This window comes from Chiloscyllium plagiosum, unplaced genomic scaffold (assembly GCF_037043375.1).
Source record: "Chiloscyllium plagiosum isolate Xiang-an unplaced genomic scaffold, Cpla_swu_hap1 HiC_scaffold_23, whole genome shotgun sequence".
Classification (NCBI taxonomy): domain Eukaryota; kingdom Metazoa; phylum Chordata; class Chondrichthyes; order Orectolobiformes; family Hemiscylliidae; genus Chiloscyllium; species Chiloscyllium plagiosum.
This window is the reverse complement of record NW_028270161.1, coordinates 18,696,054-18,708,443: the sequence shown is the minus strand read 5'-3', so window position 1 is coordinate 18,708,443 and position 12,390 is coordinate 18,696,054. Positions and strand designations below refer to the sequence as shown.

Genomic DNA, 12,390 nt, shown 5'->3' with positions numbered 1-12,390 from the left:
AATCAGAACCATCATGCTACCACCACTGAAACCGCCACACTGCCGGCAGGAGGAATGGACCAGACCCAAACCAGAAATATGTTTTTATGGTCCTTACTTGGTAACAATGGAATGGAGATGTGTGCTGTGAGACTGACATGAAACACTTTCAGCAAATGAATTTCTTCTGCATGGATTCAAGAGGCATTTGTCTCTAACTTGATCTTACCATGTCATGTGGCAATTCCCATCATATCAATCATGGCCATTTCTAACTGTTTGTTTTGTCCTCAGCCCACAGCTTGCTTCTACGTTATAGCAAAGCTAAACTGATTGGGACTGTACTCACTGGAGTTTAGAAGAATGAGGTGATCTTGTTGAAACAGGATTCTTAAAGTGCTTAGAGACGACAAAAAAACTGCAGATGCTGGAATCCAAGATAGACTAGCATGAAATGTTCCAACGTGCGTTAAACTGGGGCAGAGGTTTTCATTCAATTGCCAGTTAACAATTAAAGCCTCAAGGGGTTTCTAGCAACTCTTCCCATGACGCTGCTGGAGGTCTTTGTTATATACGCTGAGACAATACTTGTTCCTTATAACTAATACCTGTGTGTTTTGTGCTGATCAGGAAGCCCTTAAATGTGTTATCTTGGGAAATAAGAACTCAGTTCTCAGAAGTAAATATTTAGTCATTCTTAACAATCATTTTCCCCAATTAAAATAGAGTCCACAAGCATTGCATGAAATAGTGCAACATTAAAGGAAACCTAGAAGGGAAAATGTTTATTTATGTCTTATCTCCTCCATCCACTACTGAAGGTCCCAACTTGGGCTCAAGTACAGTTGTCAACTTTCCTCTTAACCCTGCAATCGAGTAACAAAGGCACATGAAAGTGCATTTTTCTGCAGTGGCGCACTAGAAGGTCAAGAATGGAAACACCTGCCAAGATTTTCTTTTCTTTAGCTCCGGGACTTTGAAGCCACCTATCTATACGCCATCCCAGACAAGATCAACTAATAAAACAGAAAATGTTAATTGCATAAATGCTACAGAAAGCTCAAAATAACCAGTGCACCTACTAATTGTACCTTTGGTTCAAATGCCATTTTGTTCCAGCTTGATACAATACAGTTTGATTACCAGTACAGTGGGTGGAAGCAATATACATCAAGAATAATACTGTGAATAATGCAGTGCTGTGTCACTGAAAGTATACATTTAAACAAAACTGATCAGCCAAACAGAACCAAATTGTTTTACAGTTGTTGACCCAAATCTGGGCAATCTTGGCAGCCTGCACGTCACACTGACAATCAAACTCAGTGTAGATGATAGAGAGATCTGAGTCACCTGTTCTAGTGAATTGTAAAGACCCCAATTTACAACAACCTCTATTTATAATGCACCTCTTAAATCATAAAGCATCCCATGTTTCTTTAGAGGAGATTATGAAACTCAAAAAAACAGCAACAAAAATAGTGCCGTAGAAAGAAAGCAGATTTGGCAGCTTCTGTAGAGAGCAAAACTGAGAGCAAATGTTGAGTCCAGTGATGCTCCATCAGAATTGACAATAGGTAGGCAAAGATGTTATTTATGCTGACACTCAGGTGGGGGAAAGAGGAGTTTTCTAAGAGCCGATATTGGAGGCAGTTGTTTGGGACCACAAGAAATGGAATAGCAGTAGGTTGTTCAGGTGTTCGAGCCTGCTCCACCATTCAACAGGATCATGGTTGATACAACATTCCTGACATCCACTTTCTTGCGTTTTCCCATAAATCTCGATTCCTTCACTGATCAAGAATCCATACATTTATCTCAGCCTTAAATATACACAAGGACTCTGGAACTCCTTGCCCCAGAGAGATGTGGAGGCAAAGATTCAACCCTCAGAAGAAACTCCTTCACAACTCAGTCTTAAATTGTCACCCCTTTATTCTGAGAGTATGCAGCCTGATCATCAACTCTCCCTTGAGGGGAAACATCCTCTCAGCATTTACCCTGGCAAGCTCCTTGAGGAAGAGGCTGGAAGAACAGTTAGCCAGGCAGCATCAGGAGGTGAAGTCAATGTTTCAGGTGTAACCCTTCTTCAGAGCTGGGGGTGAGTGTAGCAGGAGATGGGCAGCTTACAGCCTGAAGGACTCAACATCGATTTCTCCAATTTCAAGTCACATCCCGTCCCATCACCCAACTGCCTTCCCAACCCCTCCCTTCCATTCCTCTCATCAACCATTCCTTCTAACTACCTACCAGATTCATTCCTCCTATCGACCAATCAGGATGTACCCTCTAACTGTTTAACCTATCCCTACCTCACACTGCCTGTGCCAGCCCCTTTATCTGCATCTCCCCTTACACCCACTCCCAGTCCTGAAGAGGAGTTACATCTGAAATGTTGACTTCTCCACCTCCTGATGCTGCCTGGCTAACTGTTCTTCCAGCCTCTTCCTCAAGGAGCTTGCCAGGGTAAATGCTGAGAGGATGTTTCCCCTCAAGGGAGAGTTGATGATCAGGCTGCATACTCTCAGAATAAAGGGGTGACAATTTAAGACTGAGTTGTGAAGGAGTTTCTTCTGAGGGTTGAATCTTTGCCCCCACATCTCTCTGGGGCAAGGAGTTCCAGAGTCCTTGTGTATATTTAAGGCTGAGATAAATGTATGGATTCTTGATCAGTGAAGGAATCGAGATTTATGGGAAAACGCAAGAAAGTGGATGTCAGGAATGTTGTATCAACCATGATCCTGTTGAATGGTGGAGCAGGCTCGAACACCTGAACAACCTTCTGCTATTCCATTTCTTGTGGTCCCAAACAACTGCCTCCAATATCGGCTCTTAGAAAACTCCTCTTTCCCCCACCTGAGTGTCAGCATAAATAACATCTTTGCCTACCTATTGTCAATTCTGATGGAGCATCACTGGACTCAACATTTGCTCTCAGTTTTGCTCTCTACAGAAGCTGCCAAATCTGCTTTCTTTCTACGGCACTATTTTTGTTGCTGTTTTTTGAGTTTCATAATCTCCTCTAAAGAAACATGGGATGCTTTATGATTTAAGAGGTGCATTATAAATAGAGGTTGTTGTAAATTGGGGTCTTTACAATTCACTAGAACAGGTGACTCAGATCTCTCTATCATCTACACTGAGTTTGATTGTCAGTGTGACGTGCAGGCTGCCAAGATTGCCCAGATTTGGGTCAACAACTGTAAAACAATTTGGTTCTGTTTGGCTGATCAGTTTTGTTTAAATGTATACTTTCAGTGACACAGCACTGCATTATTCACAGTATTATTCTTGATGTATATTGCTTCCACCCACTGTACTGGTAATCAAACTGTATTGTATCAAGCTGGAACAAAATGGCATTTGAACCAAAGGTACAATTAGTAGGTGCACTGGTTATTTTGAGCTTTCTGTAGCATTTATGCAATTAACATTTTCTGTTTTATTAGTTGATCTTGTCTGGGATGGCGTATAGATAGGTGGCTTCAAAGTCCCGGAGCTAAAGAAAAGAAAATCTTGGCAGGTGTTTCCATTCTTGACCTTCTAGTGCGCCACTGCAGAAAAATGCACTTTCATGTGCCTTTGTTACTCGATTGCAGGGTTAAGAGGAAAGTTGACAACTGTACTTGAGCCCAAGTTGGGACCTTCAGTAGTGGATGGAGGAGATAGACATAAATAAACATTTTCCCTTCTAGGTTTCCTTTAATGTTGCACTATTTCATGCATTGCTTGTGGACTCTATTTTAATTGGGGAAAATGATTGTTAAGAATGACTAAATATTTACTTCTGAGAACTGAGTTCTTATTTCCCAAGATAACACATTTAAGGGCTTCCTGATCAGCACAAAACACACAGGTATTAGTTATAAGGAACAAGTATTGTCTCAGCGTATATAACAAAGACCTCCAGCAGCGTCATGGGAAGAGTTGCTAGAAACCCCTTGAGGCTTTAATTGTTAACTGGCAATTGAATGAAAACCTCTGCCCCAGTTTAACGCACGTTGGAACGTTTCTTCCAACCAAATAATTTTTGAACAATTGTTGATACATTTGCTTTGACTTCCCACATTTTTAACATGAACTAATTTTCAACCCAACTTTTTCCTATCCTGAAAGAATTGAGTCTTGCTAAAGAACAATTTTATTTTGAGAATGACAGCCGTCTGTTACCTCACATGTTTGTGTTACTTCACCCATGTCTGTTAACCATGCTAGATAATGAACAGTCTTCTGGAACATGGTAGGAGGGAGAGGAATGAACTGTAGCTGAGGCTCATCCTGTTCTTGCCCAATATCACATGCCTGTCTCAAAACCACTCATGCACCCTAGTCAGCCAAAGTGGCACTGAGTCCAAGCATTGTGGGCAACTATGACTGTGTTTGAAGCCAAATAGTTTGAGCTGCAAGCCATTTTGTTTTACTTATTACTTTCACTGTTTATACAAAATGTAGAAGTTAAGAACTTGGTTTGTTATCCATAGGCACTGGCAATGATAGAGCTGTACAATGCCCCAGAAGGACGGTACAAGCAAGATGTTTACTTGCTGCCTAAGAAAATGGGTAAGTTCCACAACACATACATACATTTGCTGCAGTACATGCTCTGAAGGTGACCCAGAGCGGCAGATCTTGGGATTGAATTCAAAATTTCAGAGCTTTGAATGATTGATCATTGTCAGCATCCACCCATATGTGGAGCAAATTAAATTCATGTGGATGTGGTAGTTTGATAGAACTTGACTTATACATTTAAATAAATTGACCAAAAAGAAATGAAAGAAAGAGAACTTATTTCTTAATTGAGCAAAACGGTTATGATTCATTCTGAAATTTCTACACAGCATGTTCTCATTTATTGACCATAAGGAAAAAATAATCAATTTTCAATTCTTCATTTTCTCACGTGGCCAGGTGAGAGAGCAGGAGGGATACTACTTGCAGCTTAGCTGCCCATGTGAAATTGTACTTTTACTTTATTTAGCCTTATTTGAAACTACTTGACAAACGTGCATGTGTGCGCACACGTGATCAGAGAGGGCACAAGACAGGTGGTCTCACAGATACCAGAGACAGATGAATATCTAAAATGGCACAAAAGACAAACACACTTTTTCAGGAGTTTGTCCTGTGGTGATTTGTGAACTGTTATTTCGCAGGCTGACCAGAAGAATTCAACAAAAAGCTTTGTGGACTGGGTCTTTACTGGACTAAAGTCAATTTATAAATTATTAAAACTTCTGAATCTATTGTTAACTCATGTTTTTCAGATGAATATGTAGCAAGTCTTCACCTGCCCACATTTGATGCACATCTGACAGAATTGTCAGATGAACAGGCAAAATACCTGGGGTTGAACAAGAATGGCCCTTTCAAGCCAAATTATTATCGGTAAGAGGCAAACAAAAGTTGTTAAATTGACAATTTTGGGTCATGATAAGTTCAGCTATTGATAGGTAGCAGATTTGAATGTAATGATGGGTAAAAGATTGGGCATTCTGATTGGAACTATGGATGAAACCGATTCCTTACCCTAAGAGGAACAAAAATGCAAACATCTAAAAGAGTGAAAAGCAGCTCCGCTTTAAACTGTTTAAGGATCCCAGTTTTGAAATGATCATGGCCATTATGAATTTATCTATTTACAAATCATAAACCATGGCCTCTCAAATGATTGCATTTTTGTATTTATCGAGGTCTGAAATAGACAATAGGTGCAGGAGTAGGCCATTCTACTCTTTTGAGCCTGCACCACCATTCAATATGATCATGGCTGATCATCCTTAATCAGTATCCTGTTCCTGCCTTATCTCCATAACCCTTGATTCCACTATCCTTGAGAGCTCTATCCAACTCTTTCTTAAATGAATCCAGAGACTGGGCCTCCACTGCCCTCTGGGGCAGAGCATTCCACACAGCCACCACTCTCTGGGTGAAGAAGTTTCTCCTGAGCTCTGTCCTAAATGTTCTACCCCGTATTTTTAAGCTGTGTCCTCTGGTTCGGCACTCATCCATCAGCAGAAACATGTTTCCTGCCTCCAGAGTGTCCAATCCTTTAATAATCTTATGTCTCAATCAGATCCCCTCTCAGTCTTCTAAACTCAAGGGTATACACGCCCAGTCGCTCCAGTCTTTCAGTGTAAGGTAATCCCGCCATTCCAGGAATTGACCTCGTGAACCGACGCTGCACTCCCTCAATAGCCAGAATGTCTTGCCTCAAATTTGGAGAGCAGAACTGCACACAATACTCCAGGTGTGGTCTCAGGGCCCTGTACAGCTGCAGAAGAACCTCTTTGCTTCTATACTCAATCCCTCTTGTTATGAAGCCCAGCATGCAATTAGCCTTCTTCACGACCTGCTTGTACCTGCATGCTTACCTTCATTGGCTGGTGTACAAGAACACTCAGATCTCTCTGTACTGCCCCTTTACCTAAATTGATTCCATTTAGGTAGTAATCTGCCTTCCTGTTCTTGCCACCAAAGTGAGAACCATACATTTATCCACATTAAACTGCATCTGCCATGCATCTGACCACTCACCTAACTTGTCCAGGTTACCCTGTAATCTTCTAACATCCTCATCACATTTCACCCTGCCACTCAGCTTAGTATCATCAGCAAATTTGCTAATGTTATTGCTAATACCATCTTCTATATCATTAACATATATTGTAAAAAGCTGCGGTTCCAGTACTGATCCCTGCGGTACCCCACTGTTCACTGCCTGCCATTCCGAAATGGAGCCGTTTATGACTACTCTTTGTTTCCTATCAGCCAACCAACATTCAATCCAAGTTAGTACTTTGCCCCCAATACCATGCACCCTAATTTTGCTCACTAACCTCCTGTGTGGGACTTTATCAAAAGCTTTCTGAAAGTCCAGATACACTACATCTACTGGATCTCGCTCGTCCATCTTCAGAGTTACATCCTTAAAAAATTCCAGAAGATTAGTCAAGCGTGATTTCCCCTTCATAAATCCATGCTGACTCTGACCTATCCTGTTACTACTATCCAGATGTGTCATAATTTCATCCTTTATAATAGACTCCAGCATCTTTCCCACCACTGAGGTCAGACTAACTGGTCTATAATTTCCTGTTTTCTCTCTCCCACCTTTCTTAAAAAGTGGTACAACATTAGCCACCCTCCAATCCGCAGGAACTGATCCCGAATCTAACGAACTCTGGAAAATAATCACCAACGCATCCACGATTTCTCGAGCCACCTCCTTCAGTACCCTGGGATGTAGACCATCAGGCCCCGGGGACTTATCAACCTTCAGACCTAACAGTCTCTCTAACACCAATTCCTGGCAAATATAAATTCCCTCAAGTTCAGGTCCTTCAGCCACTGTTACCTCGGAGATTGCTTGTGTCTTCCCCAGTGAACACAAATCTGAAGTACCAATGCAATTCTTCTACCATTTCTTTGTTCCCCGTAATATATTCCCCTGTTTCTGTCTTCAAGGGCCCAATTTTAGTCTTAACCATTTTTTTGCCTTTCACATACCTAAAAAAGCTTTTACTATTCTCCTTTATATTATTGGCCAGTTTACCTTCGTACCTCATTTTTTCTCTGCGTATTTCCTCCTTCGTAATCCTCTGTTGTTCTTTAAAAGCTTCCCAGTCCTCTGTTTTCCCACTTATCTTTACTATGTTATACTTTTTCTCTTTTAACTTTATATGTTTCTTAACTTCCCTCGTCAGCCACAGCCACCCATGTCTCCTCCTAGGATCTTTCTTCCTTTTTGGAATGAACTGATCCTGCAACTTCTGCATTATACACAGAAATATCTGCCATTGTTCTTCCACTGTCATTCCTGCTAAGGTATTGCACCATTGAACTTTGGCCAGCTCCTCCCTCATAGCTCCATAGTTCCCTTTATTCAACAGAAATATTGTCACTTCTGATTGTACCCTCTCCCTCTCAAATTGCAGATTGAAGCTTAATGTATTATGGTCAGTACTTCCCAATGGCTCCTTCACTTCGAGGTCTCTGACCAATTCTGGTTTGTTGCACAATACCAGATCCAGAATTGCCTTCTCCCTGGTCGGCTCCAGCACCAGCTGTTCTAAGAATCCATCTCGGATGCACTCCACAAAGTCTCTTTCTTGAGGACCAATACCATCCTGATTCTCCCAGTCGACCTGCATGTTGAAATCCCCCATAACGACTGTAGTAACATCATTGCGACAGGCCAATTTCAGCTCCTGATTTAACTTACATCCGACAACCAGACTACTGTTTGGGGGCCTGTAGATAACTCCCAAGAGGGTCTTTTTACCCTTAGTATTTCTCAGCTCTATCCACACTGACTCTCCATCCCCTCATTCTAGGTCCCCCCGTGCAAGGGACTGAATATTGTCCCTTACCAACATGGCCACCCCACCCCCTCTGCCCGTCAGTCTATCCTTACGATAGCACGTGTAGCCTTGAATATTCATTTCCCAGGCCCTGTCCACTTGAAGCCACGTCTCACAATATCGTATCTGCCAATTTCCAAAAGAGCCTCAAGCTCATCCAACTTATTTCTAATGCTTCGTGCATTCATGTATAGTATTTTTAATTTGTTACTGCCCTCACCCTTCCCATCAACTCCTATTTCACTCAACCTTACAGCATGATCCCTTTCTGAGTTTTCTGCCTCATTGATACAGTTGTCTTTCTTGACTTCTGTTGTTCTAACTTTCGCTCCAATTTCCTTCTTAAACATCCGGTTTGTCCCCTCCCCCCCGCTACTTAGTTTAAACGTAACTGTGTTGCAGTAGTAAACCTGCCTGCCAGAATGCTGGTCCCTAACCTATTAAGGTGCAAACCGTCTCTCTTGTAGAATTTATGCTTACCACAAAATATACCCCAGTAATCCAAGAATTTAGATCCTTGCTTCCTGCACCAGTTCCCCAGCCACACGTTCAAATCTATTATCTCCCTGTTTCTGGCCTCACCAGCCCGAGGAGATAACCACCTTGGACGACCTGCTTTTCAGCCTTCTTCCTAGTTCTCCGAAGTCTCGCTGTAGTATGTTCCTCCTCTTCTTCCCGACATGTACCACCACTTCTGGCTCTTCACCTTCGTCCTTGAGGATTTCCTGCACTCTGTCTGTGATGTCTTTAACCCTGGCACCAGGAAAGCAACACACCATCCTTAAGTCCCATCTGCTGCCACAAAAGCCCCGGTCAGTTCCTCTCACTATGGAGTCCCCTATTACCACGGTTCTGTGCGATGTCCGACTCTTCCGCTCTGTCTCCACGCCAACTTTTGATTGACAGACCTGGCCGCCTCACGGACTGGCAGTGTCATCTGTCTCTACAGTTTCCAAAAGATTCAACTTGTTCCTGACAGGTACTTCCCCCGGGGTATCTTGCACCTGTCTCCTCTCTGCATTCCTCATTGTCTGCTCTCTTCTGGTACGATTGGTGTCATAACCTCGCTGAAGGTCTTGTCCAGAAAGATCTCGTTCTCTCGGATGAGCCTAAGGTCCTCGAGTTCTTTCATCAGTGCTGCAATATGCTCTGTTAGTAGCTGAACGTGCACACACTTTCCACACTTATACGAGCCAGACACACCAGAGTTGTTGACCTCCCACATCAAGCACGTAACACACTGAACCAGCTTGGCAGTCATGTCTTCACCCTCTTCAACTGTGGCGTAATCACTTCACTCAACCTCCTTGTCAAAGACTCCTGAGCTAAAGCCTCACTCTTCAATCCACAGAAACTTCCTTGGACCCTCTTTTTTTGGGGCAAGTCTGTGGACTTTTAATTTAGGTTAGAGGAGGAGGGAGGGAGGGAGGCCCTACTTTGTAGGACCTGGGGTCTAGAACACACCCACTTTAATAGCAATCACTTACCTTCCCGACCAGCTTTGTGCTCTGCCTTCACTTCCGCCCAGCTCCTGCTGCTCTCTGATGCGAAAAATTTATTATTTTTGCACCTGACCCAGCATCAAATATTCTTTGGCCAGGTTTAACTTTTTGTAAAACTCCTGCGCTATAAACACACAGATACAGGATTGATCTGTCTCCTGTGGTTCCCTAGCAAACACTTGCAGTTCATAACAATACAAAGAAAAACTACTCTTGGATGGGCAGCACCAGTGCTCTGGAACCCAACATAGCTGCACTTTTTGCATCTACAGATAGGGCTGTGAAGAATGGGGCAAGGAACTATTCAAACTGTAACTCAAGAAATTCTGCAGAGAATAAATGTCAGGTGACGAACTTTGTGTAGAAGTGACTCCTGTCTTTTACCTGACACTAGCCTAGTTGAAGCATTTGCTGATACTTTGTGCGTTTCTTTTGTCCTAGGTATTAAATGCAAAACTATAACAACAAACAAAAGGAGGAGTCTTTCATCACTACTGTACAGGATCAAAACCTCTGATTTTGAGCTGGCCTTGATTAAGTAGTTTTAGGTATATAGTCATTTATTTATTTAAATAGAATGTGTATAATCCCACCAGACGGTTTTACTGCACTAGAAGATGACAAAGTGTTTCCGCTTAATGTGATTATTTTTCTTCTATTGCTGTAGTGTTTTAAAATTTAAAATAGTGAATTGGTAACATCCTAGCTATTAACTGCGGAAATGAAACAATGCAAAATGAAAAATCAAACCGTCAGCTGTTTTAAAAGATTTAAGGTGCACATATTCCAGTCTTTTTTTTCTTTCTTTGTTTTTTTTAGTTTGTTTTTTGTTGAATAAAACAGCAAGGCAAAGAAATGGTTAATTGCTTCATATTTTGAATATCATTGTAGACTTCCTCTGAGGAGATTTTTTTGAAAAGAAAGGTCCAGCAGAATGAGCTGGAGCACTCAAACTATAACTTGTCACTTATGTTCTGTTTCCGAATCTTTTTTAAGGAGTCAGGTCTAGCAGACTAGGAACTGTCTGACTGGTCAGGTAGTGTAGCACTTAAAATTTCTTCTTTACAGAGCTGCTGTTCTTGACTCAAGTCCCTGACAGTGTTTGATAGTTGGTGTCACCTGTTGTAAATGTGAGTTGCTTCTGCCTCACCTAGGGCACTAGCTTTGAGTCATTGGAGCATGTGAAGCCTAGAACAATGTGTGGGACTGACTGGGTCACCAAATGTTGCACAGGCAATCTGCAGACCCTTCATCCACCTTTTGGTATTTCTTTTTTGAATTTAAAAAAAAGTGAGCTGTCTAGTTATTTTGTGATTGATTCAAAGTACAAGTAGAATAAAATTGCATTTTGGCTCAGCAGCTCTTAAATGAAAGAGTGGAGTTATTGGCTGTTTTATAAAGAAAAGCTGCATTTGTTAGCATACCAGTGGACTTACATTGTGAAACACAATTGTGGTGTTTGATGCCAGTGTGTTTTTGACTTAATTTATTATTCTATTTTTCCCATCATCCTTGGAAGCTTCAAATGGTACTAGCTGTTACAAACTGATAACTGATGGTTAGGACTTGTGATTTGCCCTTAGCCCAGTCTAACATTTGCATTGATTTCAGAATTTTTGTCTGAAGGTGTACTGCAGCGAATTCGTCCAGGCAGTAAATGGCAAAATGTTACATGATTTTAACCATAAACCTACAGATTTTAAAACACCGATTGGTCCACTGACCCTCTGTCAGCTGTCAGATCAAGCTGTATACATTGCGCCATTCCTGTCCCCATTAAATTTTCATATTTTGTACTCTAATGACAAATCACTTGACCTATCAATGGCTACCAGTATAATTATTTGTCAGAAATATATTATGTATGTTAAACAAGTGCTATCTTATTTAAACATTTGGTCACATCTGTTTTAGGATCTCAACAAATATCTTGACCCTATGCATTTCTGCAAGCTGCTATATTTGTGGGTTTATTTTCTTCAAAACTAATGGCTATATCTGAATCTCAGCCAGTTTTAGTGACTTATTTTTAATTTTTATGATCGTGGAGAAGGGGTGGCAGTGAATGTAATAATTATCAAAAGTAACAAATAAACGTTTGAGGGGAAGAGGACACCAGCAATCTGCTCAGGAGAGCAGAAAAATCAACTTTTAAAAGAAAATAAATCATCTGTTTATCTGCACAAACAGTTTCAAAGTTGAGGTAACTATTTTAAGTACTGTATTAATGGTCAAGTATTGTAGTAGATGAGCAATAATGAATCTGTAATCATTAAACCCAAATAAAGTCTTGATAAAATTCAAAGTATTTTGATTTTGATTTTTCTGTTGCACCTGAATCATTTTTTCAATGAGGCGTATTTTAATTTTCAACATTACTTAAGTTATTTTTCTAGCTTTCATTCCCTGTGTTTGCATTGGAGAGTGAGACAGACCAACTCAAAGACATTCTTCTTGGTTGGTCACAAGCACACCATGGTTATAGGTTTGCAGTGCGGGAAGCATCTTTCTCCATCCCTAATACTGACTTAGAAGCTATCTAAACT

General features: G+C 41.3%; 1 protein-coding gene across 7 annotated transcripts in view; it reads left to right on the top strand.

The window, feature by feature from the left end:
* Positions 1 to 12,149, top strand: part of LOC122561808 (S-adenosylhomocysteine hydrolase-like protein 2) — a 99,849-nt gene extending 87,700 nt beyond the window's left edge. For all 7 annotated transcript variants that reach the window (XM_087999432.1, XM_087999427.1, XM_087999430.1 and 4 more), the window contains 3 exons: positions 4,461 to 4,539; positions 5,247 to 5,367; positions 10,286 to 12,149. In XM_087999432.1, the coding sequence (XP_087855558.1) occupies positions 4,461 to 4,539; positions 5,247 to 5,367; positions 10,286 to 10,292 (207 nt within the window). In that variant the 3' untranslated portion in view covers positions 10,293 to 12,149. The remainder of the gene's footprint in view (positions 1 to 4,460; positions 4,540 to 5,246; positions 5,368 to 10,285) is intronic.
* Positions 12,150 to 12,390: the final 241 nt, after the last annotated feature.